The sequence below is a fragment of the Acipenser ruthenus genome, chromosome 20 (assembly GCF_902713425.1).
Source record: "Acipenser ruthenus chromosome 20, fAciRut3.2 maternal haplotype, whole genome shotgun sequence".
Lineage (NCBI taxonomy): Eukaryota > Metazoa > Chordata > Actinopteri > Acipenseriformes > Acipenseridae > Acipenser > Acipenser ruthenus.
Window position 1 is genome coordinate 27,849,091 of NC_081208.1, and position 16,816 is coordinate 27,865,906.

General features: G+C 37.3%; 3 protein-coding genes across 18 annotated transcripts; 2 read left to right on the forward strand and 1 right to left on the reverse strand.

The window, feature by feature from the left end:
* Positions 1-335: 335 nt before the first annotated feature.
* Positions 336-4,291, reverse strand: LOC117425697 (protein C19orf12 homolog). Of its 11 annotated transcripts, none has more exons than XM_058993785.1 (4): positions 4,119-4,291; positions 2,908-2,987; positions 2,277-2,455; positions 336-2,002 (listed from the first exon to the last, which is right to left on the reverse strand). In XM_058993785.1, the coding sequence occupies exons 3-4, from the start codon at positions 2,434-2,436 to the stop codon at positions 1,737-1,739; spliced, it is 426 nt and encodes a 141-aa protein (XP_058849768.1). In that variant the 5' UTR covers positions 2,437-2,455; positions 2,908-2,987; positions 4,119-4,291; the 3' UTR covers positions 336-1,736. The 11 variants fall into 11 exon arrangements, with proteins under 11 accessions (XP_058849768.1, XP_033898775.3, XP_058849765.1 ...); XM_034042884.3 differs by lacking the exon at positions 4,119-4,291 and adding an exon at positions 3,546-3,619; XM_058993782.1 differs by lacking the exon at positions 4,119-4,291 and adding an exon at positions 3,546-3,619 and having other exon boundaries at positions 2,277-2,458.
* LOC117425696 (tumor protein p53-inducible nuclear protein 2-like) lies at positions 3,365-8,762 on the forward strand. Of its 5 annotated transcripts, none has more exons than XM_058993780.1 (5): positions 3,365-3,423; positions 3,666-3,722; positions 6,050-6,215; positions 7,292-7,427; positions 8,323-8,762. In XM_058993780.1, exons 3-5 carry the CDS (start codon positions 6,095-6,097, stop codon positions 8,537-8,539), a joined length of 474 nt encoding a protein of 157 aa, XP_058849763.1. In that variant the 5' UTR covers positions 3,365-3,423; positions 3,666-3,722; positions 6,050-6,094; the 3' UTR covers positions 8,540-8,762. The 5 variants fall into 5 exon arrangements, with proteins under 5 accessions (XP_058849763.1, XP_033898769.2, XP_058849764.1 ...); XM_034042878.3 differs by having other exon boundaries at positions 3,377-3,489; XM_058993781.1 differs by lacking the exon at positions 3,666-3,722 and having other exon boundaries at positions 3,414-3,489.
* Positions 8,763-10,466: 1,704 nt separating this feature from the next.
* On the forward strand, positions 10,467-15,898 carry LOC117425694 (G1/S-specific cyclin-E1-like). 2 transcript variants are annotated; one of them, XM_034042874.3, is made up of 12 exons: positions 10,467-10,884; positions 11,406-11,458; positions 11,614-11,701; positions 11,809-11,871; positions 12,245-12,411; positions 12,589-12,724; positions 13,036-13,182; positions 13,698-13,793; positions 13,890-14,033; positions 14,335-14,446; positions 14,599-14,756; positions 15,195-15,898. In XM_034042874.3, exons 2-12 carry the CDS (start codon positions 11,445-11,447, stop codon positions 15,309-15,311), a joined length of 1,242 nt encoding a protein of 413 aa, XP_033898765.1. In that variant the 5' UTR covers positions 10,467-10,884; positions 11,406-11,444; the 3' UTR covers positions 15,312-15,898. The 2 variants fall into 2 exon arrangements, with proteins under 2 accessions (XP_033898765.1, XP_033898766.1); XM_034042875.3 differs by lacking the exon at positions 10,467-10,884 and adding an exon at positions 11,057-11,168.
* The last annotated feature ends 918 nt before the right edge of the window (positions 15,899-16,816 follow it).

The following is a 16,816-nucleotide window of genomic DNA, read 5'->3' on the forward strand; positions in this document are numbered from 1 at the left end:
ATTATTGGGCACACTAAATTAAGACAAATTTAAAACATTAATTGTATGCATTTAACTGCCCGACTGAGGGGAGGGTTAAATCAGCTAATATCTGGAGTTGGCTTAAAAAAAAAAAAATCCTGATTGGTTGCAAGATCAAGCTAATTGTTATCGTCCTCAGTGTCTGCCAGTGCTGAAGCACTATTTTGCAAGTCTAAATATCAGGATGAAGGTTCTGGTGGGTTACTCTTACAACAATCTGTATGATGATTAGACACTAGGAACTTCACTGTACATACCACAGTACAGTGTACTCCAAACTCAGTCTCCAAGTAAAACATACCATACATGTTGAATTAATTTCAAAACTTTTATTTTGTCAGCTAATGTCAACAATTCACAGCTTTAAAAAATTGCCTTATCAAAATCTCAATATCTCTTTGTCTTTGTGTCCAGTATATGCGCCACACCCCAAGTAGTTCCTTGATTAAACGTTATATTGCTGTCATGCTCATTATTTGGCCATGAATGATTTTCTGTGGCAGCAGCAACCCTGTTATTAATAATATCTAACCATAATTACAATTCCTATATTAATGTTAAAGAAATGTGGGTGATTATTTTTGAGAATAAAAAAAAAATATGAGCACAAGAAATCAAATAAAATCTACTAAATTGAAGAGAAGCACAGTTATAATAATGTGCACCACTAATCTCATGACATCAGTATCCATTACAATCAAATTACTACATACTGGAACACATTTCCGCTGATGAAGTATGACCATATTAACAGTTGAATTAAAATTCTTTACATTGTCAAGAATATTACCGGTATTTGAAGTCATAGTGACACTGAACCAAAGGCACAGATACGTAGTTTACCTGAAGTTATTTCTTTTTTCTTTTGAAGGTCATTATTTAACCACTATTATGATCAGGAAAACAATGATCACACACACACCAGGTCAGCAATAATTAAATACAGCTAAAACCCATTTAATGAGGTAGGGGTCAAAAAAGCTTTTTTCTTTTTTAAAGAATATTCAAGATCCCGAGCTTACCCCCGATGCTCAGGTAAACATTCAACACTCAGAAAAGGCATTTATTTTATTTTTGCCACTCAACAGATATTAATTTGTTGTTTGAATAACAGTTATCAAATATCCAAGTTATTATCAGCTTATATTTATCAGGATCTCACATTTGAATTTTTTATACCAGTGCCTTTTAGTTTAAGTGAAATAAAAATATGCTATTGTTTGAGAATCAGACATAAACAAAACCTATGAATGTTAATTTAAGGGCTTCTACATAAACCTATGTTGTTATGTTCAATTTCGGAAGCATTTTTAACCTCTTTCAAAAAAGTGGAATACACTTTGCACTGGAGCAAAAGCTTTGTAGATGTGTCCTGCCATGTTTAATATCTGCTATAATATTGATCTTCCAAAATAAGTACTGATTTTTTATTTTTATTTATTTTTTTACAAACTAACCCTATGTTGAATTGCATCCATCCAAGTGCACATTGTGGTTGAACAGTAAAAACCTAAAGTTTTTATTTTAGGATTAGCCTCAATTCTTCATGTCAGTGTATCATTGATCTATGTTTTTGTCCAGCCTGCTGGACATGTCAACTAAAAACATTTTTATATGAGTTTGGTGATTTTTGTTCAATTATGTGCTTTGAACGCGGACCATACAACACAGGGTTAAAGTTTTAAAAAAAGGGTTATGTGGCTTTGCTGTTGAATTTATTCGCCGTACTGGACTTCAGCTCTGAGCTCCTGTGTGATGTAAGTGACGAGAGCGGCTGCCACTTTCTGCTGCAGGACTGCATTCCCCATGACCAGCGCTGTGAGCTGAGCAGCGTCAGTCCAGTCCAAACGCCCAATGATGGTCATGATGCTGTCATAAAGTTGCTGCTGCTGCTGGGGCGGCATCTCCAAGATAATCTGGGGAACAGGCCTAAACTGCCCACTGGTCATCCAGCAACCCAGCAAGCCACCCACTGCACCACCTGAAGCATGGAAATGAGATATCAGCGTCACACACCAGATGAAAGGCCACATGTAATATATCATGGGTGGCCCACTGTTAAAACGGATAGGACAGCTTGTTGTTTTTTACCAATAAAAATAAATGACAGGAGACATTGTTGTACGTCCAGTAACTTCTAAAATAAATCATACATTTTGAAAATCAGAATGTTAAATTAAATGTAAATGTACTTAATCAATGTGACACTAATTTTTCAAATAAAAGCTTGGTTTTCTTTCAGTCTATTCACTTACCGACAGCAATCCCTGGTGGGCCTCCCACAAGGCCCCCCATGAAAGCTGTTGCTCCTGCCACAAAAGCCCCCCTCCCAGAATGCTTCACTGCTGCCTTCATTTGTTGGTGCAGAGAAAGGTCGCAGCATAACCGCATGACGTCATCCACTCGCACAGGCATCCTGGCTAACTGACACTCCCTGCTTAAAAACACTAATTAGTGACCAGAAAAGCAAGGAAATCCTCAGCCTTGAATCACATTATTTAGATTAGGGAGTCTATTTTGAAACAAAAGCAACAGCAACGTGAACCTGATTGCTAAAAGATACGTTGACAAGATGCTGCTATTCAGAGTCTTCTAACACAACACAGGCCACACCTAAAATTACAACAGGGCAAGGTCTAGGTTACAAGTACCAGTGCAATACTTATTGCCAAGCAAAAAGAAGTGCTAACCACACTGCATTGCAAATTTACATATAACACTGCATTTATAACATACAAGACAGCAATTATAGCCCAATTATAAGAATCTTTGGAAAAGGCTGTGCTGTACACATGAAGCTGAAATTTAAACTTCTAAACCATGTGTTCTTTGCTGCTTGGTCCCAGCTGCTGTCCAGTAGACAAGTGAAAAATACATTGTATTTACCTTTACAAAAGCTTTACTGATACTGATGTTTTTGTGTGAGGAGCAGCTCCCAACAAAATAATAAGACCAGAATCTACCTGCTTGAAATTAAACAAGAAAATATTATTGATGTTACTTCTTTATATTAATTATAATTAATTATTACTTGGTTATTGTGGCAACACTCATTTTTTTTATAGTACATACAAAGTGACCAAAGAAATCCAGTCTCCAAATTGTATATTGGTACAGGTTAAAGTTCAAAGAAGCCAAGATTAAATACCATACACCCTTTGTGGGTCATGTTTGACTTTCCGCGCATTTACCCTTATTATTTTACCTTATACACACATGCCTTACAAATGACAAAAAATAACATACCGTTCCTTGTCTTGTTTCCAGTTACGCTTCTTGTTTTAGTTAATCCCGCGCATAAAGTTACACTGTTTCACTTTTTGTTTCACAATGCTGCTTTAACCTTTCAGTCATCATCGCGTTGATTCACGGGATTTTGTTTTACTTACACAGCAATTTCCGGTAAAACTGGAAGTATTTTAAAATTAAAATGTTCGGGATTTGTATTGTGTTTACATTAACTGTGTGGTGAGTTTTAATACATGCATGTACGTTTTATTTAACCAACACAGAACTCTGCTTACCAAATTAGAAGATTCCAGGTACTGGATGGCTGTAATATTTTGTTTAGCATGTGTCGACCGACCGACCCAAAAACCTGAACAAAAGAAATAAACGTGAAACTGCTGGGTTTTGTATTTCAGAGAACTGTTCCTGAACGTCAAAATAGTGTACATACGTGATAAATACCAACTTCCAAGGTATGTACCACTATCAACTAATACTTGGAAAGTAGGCTAGAATAAAAATATAACGTGAATAGTGTTTTTAATGTCTATGTATCTGGAAGTGCCAATGTGCATTGCTTTAATTAAAATCACAAAGTCGTTGTGATAATAAACAAGATGGTATTTGTGATATTTAACGTCACGTGTTATTATCTCTAAGAAATTGTGTGCGCCCTGGTCCTCATCCCAGTTGACTCCCCTATTGCAAGTTTCTGTAGTTCATTTAAATCGAGCTATTACAATCATTTTGCACTCACGTTTGCTGCTTTCAAACCGAGCTTAGGGTTTTAAACATAAGGATGTTATTGCGGTTTTGTCAAACAAAATGGCATAAACTAAAACTTTTCACTTATTGTCAATATCCGTTACCTTATTCACACGTATAACAGGCAGCCAGCAGGGTTACTAATTATCTTTGCACTTGATCTTTTGGAACTGTGCTTTGGGGGGCACTTTCAAACACTAGTATACGATTTAGTATAAAATGACTTTAAAAAAAAAACAACATGTGTACAAACAACGACACCCCGTTTTCTGTCTCCACTGCTAAAATGCCGCTGTATTCCAATCGCTCTCCACCCACCGCCGCACTTTAAAACGAGACATGCCCGCCCCGTCGGGGGGAGTTTCGGTGACGTATTTTAATAATCTTGATTACGAAAGCAAGGGTATGAAAACAGTGTTCAGACATAAACGAGTCAAAGCTGAATTTTGTTGATCAGAGTACAATAATTTCGGTTTCTTGTATATTAAAAAAAAAAAAAAAAAAAAAAAAATCGACTTCCATCTTTACAGGTAAACCTTTTTCAATATTCATTAACCACTCAAAATGTGCAGCGACTGCTTTGCATGGATTTGTGTTTAGGAATATGCAAAAATGTATATAGTATAACTCATGTTAGATTTAACACGATCTATCCTAGCTGTTTTCTGTTTTGTCTTCAAATACGTTTTTATATTTATATGTGATTATAATGTTTTTTTTTTGGGGGGGGGGGGGGGGGGGGGGTTACAGTGTGATTTATTAACATTCTAAAGTAACAAGTTGCTTTTAGTGGCAATCCGAGTTTCATCTTCCATCGAAAACATGTTGTGGCAATTCAGTGAATAAACTCTTCAAACTAGACCAGATTTATGTGTATATATATATATATATATATATATATATATATATATATATATATATATATATATATATATATATGCAGCTATATTAAGATACAATAATATGCAAACATCATACATTTTCAAAGGGCAGTGCAAGGTCGCAAAGTGCGTTAGTTCTCAAACAGCTGAGATGTTTTTTTCCAGTCCCAGTTGTGAAATTAGATACAGTTTGGTAATTTCTGTTGCAGTCGCTTATATAACAGACAAGCTAACATTCCAACATAGCTGCATTGAAAATAACTTCAGACAGTGTGCATTACTTTATTTCCACTGATCTACTGAGTCCTATCATATGCAACTTAAGTCGGTACAGAATGTTCTGCTGTAATCACCACACAAGTAAATTGGATGTCGAAACTGCCACTCTTCTGTACAGCAGAGTATAGGGACAATCGAACAAGGAAACAAATGTCAGGCACAATTGAACTCGATTGTGAAGCACTATGTTTTTAAAATAGAGAAATTTATTTACACTACAGAAGGTCAGCCCACTGTCCTGGTTTTAGAGTTTATAAATATCTTATCAGCATTAAAAATAGCGGCATGCAAGCCCTGCAAATTACACTGTGTCTCTTGCAAATACCGCCAAAAGTCTGCTGAACATGATGCAAATATCATTACAGTCTGGTAACACGGTTCAAGACTCAAGTAAACGAGCAGCGCTTCTTGGACGGTCAGGTTACCCGTATGCTATATATATCTGGCAAGCTTGTTTGCTGGAAAAAAATGCAATAAGACGTCAGTTAAAAAAAAAAAAAAAACTATGGGCTTTTTTTTTAAAAATAATTGACTCGCACTTTTAAAGTAATTAGGGTGCACTACAAGCCAGACAACTACTACAAGAACATAGCTGTGTTTGTTTTAAAAGCACAACATATAAAAACAAGATCAGCTAGTAAGGTCAAAGCCAGTCTTTTACCTAATGAAACAAATGGCCACATGGGGGCGCCAAAAAATCAAATCCACTATAACTAATGTCATGCTTTAAAAAATTAAGCATTTCTTGCACTACTTGACAGCTTGCAACGGGGCCTTCAATTTGGGAATATACAGTGTATTTTTCTAGTATGTGGGCAAGAGAGAGCATGTTTATCAGATACATTGTTAGTGTTTGTATTTTAATTTCCTTAAAGGGTACTGCGGATTGAAAACCACCTGAGAAGAAAACTTTTGTTGAAATGATTGGAAAAATTACAAGCTTTCTGCTTGGAGACAAAATGGAGGAAGCAAATGAATACGACGAATACAAAGAGCTCTTAGAAACTGAAGAGGGGGAGTGGGTCATCGTGAATGTGCACGGTGAGTATTCACAGAAGTGATGAAGAAAATGGGGAGAGAACAGATTTGTGTTATAATATGCTGAAGATTGCTTGTACACAAAAGTTTGTCCAATTTAGGTTTAGTATTATTATACTGAACCGCACTTCAGTGCCTTGAAGCAAAACCTATTTCACAATGGCCTAACGTGTGAAGTCATTTTAGAACTACTGAAGAGAAGGATGATTTGGTTGAGACACATAATGTAATGCATTGCTTTGAAAATTGCAACGCCTTACATTTATCAGCCTTAGTAGGTTTTACCATCAGAGATATCTGAACTGTTCATTTGAACTTTCTACAGTAAGCTTGAATTTAATAAATAAACTTAAACCATCTTTAGGGATTTAAGGAAAACAAGAAAACAAGCTTCTGGGAATGTTATACTTGTTTAGTGAACAGTCATTGGTCTATTGTAATAGTCTTCGCCACTGGATGAAGATCTGGCAAATCTTATGTTATGAACCCCGACATTTATTGAAACACCCCATTTAAAAAGCAAGGCTAGTGCGTATCTTGGAGAGGTACAGTGTAACCCCTCCTCTGTGTTCTTTTCCTTTAGTGATAGGACTTGTGTCACATCCAGCGATAAAGCTAGTCATGTACTCAACTAAAGAAGCATGCCCCCTGCAAGGCAGTTATCACATACAGGAATTATTAATGTGTAATGTGTAAGCAAACATGTAAAATACTGAACAGTGTAGCATTTAATCAAAAATATACTCTTTTATGAAGACCTTTGTATTTTGCCACTGGCGTATTCATGTAAAAACTGTTCTTGTTTTTGATGCATCTTGGAATATTTCTGGGTGCAAGTGTTTTTATTTGGAACTAAACAGTGATATTATATTACGTGTCAAAGTAACAATACTGTCCTAGAACTCTAAATTAAAGATATGTGCATTTAATATATAAAGTTTGGCTGAATATCGTCTTGGAAGATCGGTAAATGTCGACTCACTCCTTTTAAAATACTGTGAGGGGGGTGCATTATTCATGTGTGATTGTGCAGGTGAGTACAGTTTGCTGAGCTGCACTGCTTTGCCTGTCGTGTGCAGAGAGCTGCCCAGTGGTGCAGCTGGAGATGGGCTCCCTGGAGAACCTGCTGATTGAGCACCCCAGCATGTCTGTGTACAACATGAGGGGGCAGAGCAGCGACCAGGAGGAGGAGGATGAGGATACAGACGCTCCCAGGTGAATCATTAACTTAGTCTTTTGTACTTTTTTGTATCTGGTATTTCACAGTTCAATTTCAGTATCAAAGAATGTGGTCACCAAGATGAATCTAGGAATGTATGCAATCCTCCCTTTCCGAGGGTAGTGCATCCTGATATAGCCTGGTCCATTGGGCCAGATTTATTAAGGTCTTTACAAAATTTCCAATTTTGTGTGAAACTGAAAAGAAAACTGAAGGTTCCATTTTCCCATTTTAAGGCCACTTAACATCAGACGCGATGCGATAAAGCAAAAATGTGCAGTGATGCGACAAAATTAATAGAACCTATACTGCTGATAAGTATCTTTCACACCACAGGTGTCGCGGGGAGACACAAAATAAACAGGATTGAATCCTATTTTCTACGATTTGTCGTGCGACAGCTAAGAATTGAACAATCAGAGAACAGCTTCAATGCACGTAATCCAGCAGGGTCAAGCAGTATCCAATATGAAGGAGAAAAAAATAATACTTGCCGTGGAAAAGTATCCAGAGTTTTATAACAGAGATCATCGGAATTATAAAGATACAGATTTGAAAGGTAATATATGGGAGTCCATTTTGAAAGAGCTGGATAAGCCTGGAATGTATGATTTAGTGCCATATGTTGAAATACCGTCCGAGTTTACTACATCATGTTGACAAATATGTCCCATTCTTGACCATAGTTTTGTCAATAGCAATTGGTAATAGTTTTATAGATCTGGCAGTTTTCAAATCTGTCGCATCTGGTGTGTCTGGTCGCTGCTAAAGTATGTTGTCGCCCAATGAAAAATCGCATCGCATCGCGTCTGGTGTGTAGCAACATTTAGGCTGTGTAGAAAATGCTACTTTATTTAAGTTAAATATCCCACTTTTGTTTTGCCTCTGCAGGCCTGCTCAGATGGCACGGTATGCGCCACGAAGGGTGACTGTTCTTGCGCGCATCAGTCATTTGCACTACATGCAGAGGGCTGAGCTCCTCGTCGACCGCAGAAAGCTGAGCAGGAATCGCCTCCACAGACAGGACCGATCCAAGAAACGATATTCTCCAAAAGAAAAGCACTGTGGCAATTTCAAGCAGCCCTGCCAGCGTGTCTATAATTACTAAGAAAGAGCAAGAATCCAAATGCGAATTGCAGAATATTTTGTTTAAAAAAACCCATATTTCACAGCGTCCGAGATCTTATTAGATAAAACAAAATGCCTAATTAATTTCAAAAGAAAACCATGCTGATGTTACCATATAAGTAAGATTGGCACTTTTTTGAGAATAAGCGATTATAGTTTTATACCCTGTATAACTCATAATGACAACTGTTTTATTGTTTTCAGAGTGTTGAACTGTTACTTGCATTGTTTCTAATATTTCACAGTGTAGTGGCTAGGCTACTTCTTGTAGTAATAGCTGCAAGACTGTCATCAGGAACCGGTATGCAAATGTGGATGCAAATCCCAGTGTGAGATATATGTACGACTGTATGTATGTCTCATTATGGAGATTCCACATAGCTAGAGAATCACTTATCCAATTGGCTAAGATATCATTTACCACAAGGTAGAATTATGTTGTATGATGTAGCGTACTTTCGATTGTATGGCGATATTTACAGATTTAACTTCAATGGAGCACCACAGCAGATTGCAAATATTACAAAAATATATTTTACAAAATGTTGTTTATATATATATATATATATATATATATATATATATATATATATATATATATATATATATATATATATCAAAGACATGGACACATGTACAACACTGCATATTGTACATATTTTAACAACACATTTTAACACACACTGTTTTTGTCTGAAAGAGTGCCATGAGATCTGTAATGCCCAAGATGTAGATAGTTTTCACTTCCAATGGCATAGTGTACCTGAATACAATTCTGTGGCTCTGATTGAGTTCATCCAGGAACTCCCACCCAAGTACCAAGGGGGGAAAAAACATAACTGTTTGCTACAGTACTGAAAGAGTTCTTCTGACCAGTGATTTCACACATAAAAAGAGGAGGACAAGACGTTACCTGAAGCAAGGTCTACTGCCAGAGCCTGCCGATTAGCTGCGGATAGAATCTGGACTCCTATAGGAAGGGTTGGACATGTCTGTCTAACTGCAGCACAAACCGATGTCATTGAGGTGCTTACTTCAGGGATAACTGCCATTGTGTAAGAAAGGTCATGTATGTTTTCAAGAATGAGTCTATCCTATAAGAAGTACCTGACAACTGATTTTAAACGTCCAAACACATTTAAAAACTTCATCTTGACTTTCTGGAAATACAGAAGTTTATTTGTCACGAGACAGGTCAAAGTTTAAGGCTGACTGTACTTGTATACTTGTAGCCTACTTTCTTTTTTTCTGCATATAACACAAATAAATGCAAACTACTGGTGAGTAACTATTAACCAAAATAAAACCCATAACAAACACGTGTAAATTATTCACATATACATACTATTTATTACTGTGCATACTTGCCAACATTTGTTCAGTGAGTGTTTCAGTCGCTAAGTTAGTGATCAGCCTGTGGTTTTCACTAACTCTACTGTGCAGAATACATTTCTTTTTCCTATGGGTAAACATCGGGACGCGGGTTATTTATTAGGAAATCGGGAGTGCCCCGACCATATAGGGACTGTTGGCGTGTATGACAGTATTGTTCTCCAGCTGTAAATAGCATGGGGCGTCAGTTCTGTCCAGCCTCAACCTGGATCTGCGTATTACGCGGCACTTTGTGGACATCCCCCAAAATAGTGACACGAAATTAACTTTTCTATTGATGACAACTCAAACGGTCGCGTGGACATCAAATTGCTACCTCTATCGACTTGACAATTAGCATACATAATGTTGTTACCCTTGTATTTTTAAAGGGTGCTTGTTTTGTTTACATCCTATGCTGCCAAGCCATGCTTTATTTTTCAGTTCCGTGCTCCGACCACTCCCCTTTTCCGGACCCGCCCTCAACCCGCCCATTGCCGGCTAAATACAGAGTAACGCCGATTAAACTTAATATTTTTTTTTTGTCACTGACACGTTGTACATAAAGATAATACCATCATAAAAATATTTTTGAAAATGTGTAACGTTACATTCAGGGTTTTTTTTCTGCACTGACTTTTTAAAATAAATCTAGCGCGCCAGGTTTTTAAATGACCCGCTCTCACTTTCCTCCCTTTCGCCACACAGACACAGCAGCCAGTTTATAATCAGGCTCAAAGCTCAACGCGCCAGCTCAGTCAAAGCAGCTGAAGTAGTAACACGTATTAGCTGGTAGCAGAACAAGATTGATGAATCAATAGTTTCCATAATTTGTAGATCGTCTAGTTTTTAAATCGGGGAACAATATATCCAAGTGCACTGAATTTTTGAAGCTTTCGTTAAAAACGTTTTTAAAAAGAAAAAAAAAAAACATTAAAAGGAGACACATCTAAGGTAAGGCTGGATCATGGGACTCACTTGCCTTGTGTTTTAAGTTATTTTTGTTTAACAACAACCTGTAAATTGATGTCCAGTACTAAAGACTTGATATGATCAGGCTGGCCTCTTCAAAAAAAAAATATTTAGTTTTAAAAAGTAAGGAAAGCAAGCGCGCTAACCAAAACGAGGGCTCCCCCCACATCAGCTCGGCCATTTTCTGACTAGCGAGCCAAGAGACCGGGAAGTCTAAAGTATTTTTATTGTATTTTAACGTTGTCGTAAACCATTCGACCTTTCAGGTATTAAATAACGATTTCTCAACTTTTGAAAGATGTAACTTGGTTAATATTTTATTTATTTTTTAAATTGTTTGTTTAATCCAAACGTGGTGCCCCACTTTCATTCCCCGCGCTGAAGAAGCTTGGCGTCTGGGCATTCTGAGCTTTGTGAGACAGAAGTGGGGGGTTGGGGAATTGTTTTATCAACTGTTTAACAATAGTTTGTATCAAAACAATGTATTTTTATTGTCATTTCAGAATATATTTCTCTGTGTAAAGGATTCTTTTAAGGATATAATGTCAAGAAAGTGGTAAGTTTTCATGTTTTTATTCGATGTATTTAACGACATGTGTGCTCTTCACTGTACTGGGTGGATTGTGTGAGCAGAGGCCCTGAGTTAAAATAATAATAAAAAAATGTTTTAATTTTAAAATGTTTTAAGTGCTATTCTGTTTCTATTTTCAGCGTGCAGACTGAGATTAAGACGATTACAAAGAATGACGTGACCAAAGAAAGTGCACGTTCTAGAAAAAGAAAAGCAGATGTTGCTATTGTAAGTTTAATTGCACCCAGAAAGCAATGCGCTGTATTGTGTCTTTTCTGTTCAAAAACAATATTATAAATAGATTTGGTAAACGATATATTACTTTTTTCCCCTAGTACTTGCAGGACCCAGATGAAGAAGTAGCCGAGATGACAAAGAAAAAACAATATGAAATTCAGGTATGGTTTGTCATACAGAATTGATGTCCTTTACTAGCATCACGTTGCTTGCATTTGTTTTTATGTATATACACTGAGTAGTGGATACTGTCACAGACCAGTTTATGAAATTACTGCCATAAACCCCCAACACACACCCAAAAGGGCCCCATACCACCTTATTTGTCTGTGTGCTTGTGGACAGGTGTGGTGGTGTTTACCCAGGATTAGAGGAAGTAGTCCTCCTTCAGCTGCACACCTGTGTACTAAGCAAGGTAACTGGTTGTCTACTGAAGGAACTCCAATAGGAATTGTGCAGTACATGAATACCAAGTGTTCTTTGAAAGTTTGGTTAAGAATAGATGGCAAATTGTATTCCTTTTGTTTTCCCCAGACCTGTTGGAGTTCTGCCACAGGATGCACAAGTCCATGCAGGCTTCTTCCCACACCTGACAAAGAAGTAGATGAACCAGTTATAATGAATACAGGAAGCTGCATGCAGTATAGGTTTAAAAACATCTTCGTCACTCCTGTAAGGTCTTCTCCGCTACCAGTTCTGGGGTAAGTATACTAGGGTTGCATTCTGCTTTAGTGTTAATTTGAGTTTGACTAAGGTATCATAGTCTTGGGGAAAACAGCTTGCCAAGTCATTGGTTTTCCATATTGGGAAGTTTGAAGTTAGATTGACTGTAAGGTATGGATGTGTTTATTTTATTCTAATTTTTATTTGTATTGCAGCTGGGCCAACAAAGATGATGTGTGGAATAATTTGCTTAAGAAAGACAGGACATACCTGCGTGACAAACACTTTATGGAAAGGCATCCACATCTCCAACCAAAAATGAGGGCCATACTACTTGACTGGCTAATGGAGGCAAGTAACCAATATATATTCCAACACATGAAGGTGTGCATGTGTCACATTTTATTCTGATTTTGGGAACCCCCACATCCCCTTGTGATTTTAAACAGGTATTCCTTCGAACAAGTTAGTGATGTATTAGTTTACTTAAGCATGAGTTCTGGCCCCTAACTGAAGGATTCGTCTTCAGTACCACAAGTCCAGCTCTTTGTGGACATTCTACTTCAAGGCGTTTAACATGTAGTCAGTGACGCACCTGTTGATTAACTTAAGTATTAACAAACTGAGCTATTACATAATTAATATTTTTTTTGTATCTGCAGGTGTGTGAGGTCTACAAACTTCACAGGGAGACATTTTACTTGGCCCAGGATTTCTTTGACCGTTTTATGGCAACACAGACGGACGTTGTCAAAACCCGGTTACAGCTTATCGGCATTGCCTCGCTGTTTGTTGCTGCAAAGTTGGAGGTAAATTTAAACAGGGCTGTGTACAAGTTTAATTTAGAAAGTTAATTCTGCTTTCCATTTTCAGTACAATGACAGTTTTAAAGGTTGCTGAAGTAAAAGCCTTTGATGCAGAGTAATCTTTAATCCTAGCCTACAAATACATTTCACAAATTATATAATAGGTGGTAATAGTGGGGTACATGCTAATTCATTGATAGCCCTAACACACAAAGGGGACAGCACATAATTCTCACCTTGTCTTTGTGACATGGACTATTTAAAACTGTGCTGTGGCTTCTATGTGCTCTGCAGGCCTTTATCTAGGCCTAGTGGAGGAGTCTCATGCTGTTGTACCTGGAAAGGTTGATTAAACAAGTCTGAATCAGAAAAACCTGTATTTCTTTTTCTGTAACCTGGATTGCCCTTAATGGTGGTGTGAACAACACCGATCTTGCTATGTCCTCCTTTTGCCAGAGAGAGGGTGGTGTTGGAAAGTTCCTGCTTTTACTTTGACGCGTGTCTCTTCTCATTGACAGGAAATATATCCTCCCAAACTGTACCAGTTTGCCTATGTTACTGATGGTGCTTGTACAGAAGATGAAATCCTTGATATGGAGCTTATAGTAATGAAGGTTAGTTTGCTTGCTGTAAACAATAAAAGTAAAATACACTTTGCTATTTTTAATTTATTTATAATGGTGCTTACTATCTTCCCCCACCCCATCTAGGAGTTGAAGTGGAGTTTGAGTCCCTTGACGACTTTATCCTGGCTCAACATTTACATGCAAGTTGCATACCTGAAGGAAAACACAGAAACAAGCAAACTGTTGATTCCACACTATCCACAGGCGACATTTGTGCAAATAGCAGAGGTAAGCTGACCATGTGCACTTCTGTTTTTTTTTTTTTTTTTTTTTTGCAGGAGAATGTCTGCAGACAATTAACACTGCACTACACCACAACCCTTTTCGCAATTATTGCTTTTTACTGTGCACGATAAGGTCCAGCAGCTACTTGTATGTACAGGAGTTATTTGTAGCTTAATTAACCTAACATGGGTATGCGCTGTTTTAACTTGTAGATCACAATTTTAAAAGATCCAAGAATTATTGTGACTATGTATTTAGGTAAAGGGTGTTATTTAAACTTGTCTTAACTTTTCTTTTTCCACAGCTTATGGACCTGTGTGTGCTGGATGTCGGGTGTTTGGAATATGCATATGGAGTGTTGGCTGCGTCAGCTTTGTTTCACTTTTCGTCACTTGAACTTGTGCAGAAAGTTTCAGGTATGCAGTCTTAAATACTGAACAGTCTCTCCTTAACCCTATACAAGCCAATATTACTATGCACTTTTTTAATGTATTTTGAATTCAGGCTGCTTTTTTATATAAGCCAGATGAGTGTAAACACCCATCTTATTTTTCTTCATCCTCCCCAGGTTTTGAATGGAGAGACATCGAGGAGTGTGTGAGGTGGATGGTGCCCTTTGCCATGTCAATAAGGGAAGTGGGCAGCTCTGGATTAAAGAAGTTCAAAGGCATCTCTCCAGAGGACACGCACAACATACAGACTCATTCCGTTCTCCTGGAGTGGCTGGTAAGCTGTTAATTCATCTCGAACATATGCGCTGTGGAATTTAGTACAAAGACCTAAAACACAACCTTACCAGAGAATATGGTTCACACAGATGTATTGGATTACTGTTGAGCTGCATTTTGTTGCTGAAATGAGACTTGGGTTACTCCGGAGTCTGAAGTAATCTGTGTAGCAGGTAATGATTGAACGAGAGTCAATTTTTTGGAGGTTTTTTTTTTTTTTCTCAAACGTATTCATGAGCTGAACTGTAAATTTAGGCCTATGGAAGTTTTGCAGTAGCAATCTGCATTTTGACTTGTTTACGATTTACAAATTAAAATTTGTCCAAAACTGGGATTTAAACAAGCTTCAGTGACCATGAATTGAATGTTTATTGTTAACAGTACACTTTTCATTCTGTCCAATCTGTCTCGTAATGTACCATTTTCTGTTTTTTAGGACCGAGCTTCTGCTCATCGGGCAGTCTGTTCAGAGAAGGGCCGAAACTCTCCAGTGCCCTCTGGCGTTCTCACCCCTCCTCAGAGTAGCGAGAAAACTGAGATGCTGAAGTCCTGAATGAACTGGAATCCAGACGTGTGACCTGAAAGAATAAACACACCAGAAACCACAAAAAAGCCTTTTTTTATAAAGTAAAAAAAAAAGATTAAGCATTTTGCTTTTTAATGTGGGATAAATTTTCAGCATTTTTTTTAATTTTTTTTAATTATTTTATGATGGTAATTGAGTGGAGTTATGGGGCCATTTTCTGTCACAACTGCATTTTAAATTACTTGACATTTTAGTGCCAATGGGACCAAGTGCACCACCAGTCACATATTTAGAGCACGATTCTTTGCTCTGGATGCTGCTATAGATGGTGGAACTTGTAGTGATCAAATCTTGGCAAGGACTACATGGCCATTTGGTCTTTCTGGGCTTCAAGGGCTGTCGGACACATTTTGACAAATGTGCATGCCAAAGAGACCAGAAAGTCTGTGTGATAAGCAAGTAAAATATGGACATAAGGGTTAACAGATTTTTTTTTTTTCTTCAGAGTATTGGTTTACCAAATTGTAATACATTTTTATGATATAAAAATGCTGCTACTTTGCTGTATATGTTATTTTATAAATAAAGTTACTGTCTCAGACAGTTTGTTTTAAGTTGTACTATGTGTGAACTGATTTAAGTTTGTATGGCTGCTTTTTCAGTGTGCTATCAGTGCATTGAGATTAATATAGCTTTCTGCTTTACCAATGATTTCGATTCTTGAACTATATCTACTGTCTAATTGCATGGAAATTGTCTTATGAACAACTTTGTTACCTGATTTAATTTTACGGCAACTGCATTCACACAATTTCCATGTAGTTTCACTTTGCCACCAGTACTTGCTATGTCCGAGTAGGAAACGAGCAATGATGTGAAAATGTGTTTTGATACAACATTTTTTCAAAACACAGAAACAGCCTTATATATGTATTTTAACATAACAAAAAATTACATATGAAAAGCAATAACTTTGTGATCCTTGTCTTGTTATTAACACAGCTCAGCATCAGAGTTAAAAAACAATAACTTATTGTTCGCAACACACTATGGACGGCTAATAGTGCCAAACTTAATGCAGAATGCAAATAATGTTTGGTACCTAAATGCCTATCAATGAAATACAGGGCTTAAATAATACTTCACGCTGTGGTGTCTAACATGCTTATTTTACCGATAAAGCAAAAAATTAAATCCAGCGATATTGGGTGCTGATCACTAGTTTTTACATGGTTATGTATGCCCCATACCTCAAGTGTCACACATTATTAAACAGCTGCAGAGGATAAGAGTCCTGAAAAAATCAACTTAAAATGGTGTGTTCTGAATTATAAGAATGTGGTGTCTCAATACTACTAACATTGCCCACTGGATCAGTTGCAATGAATTTTAACATTGCAATGATCCACTAGATGTCACCACTTGCGTGCCTAAAAAAGGCTTGCATGCTTTAGGAGTGCTGACATGTGGGCACTGATTTCTTTAGCAGGCGAAAGTTAGACATGGCTGTGGGGGATTTATCACCCTACAAT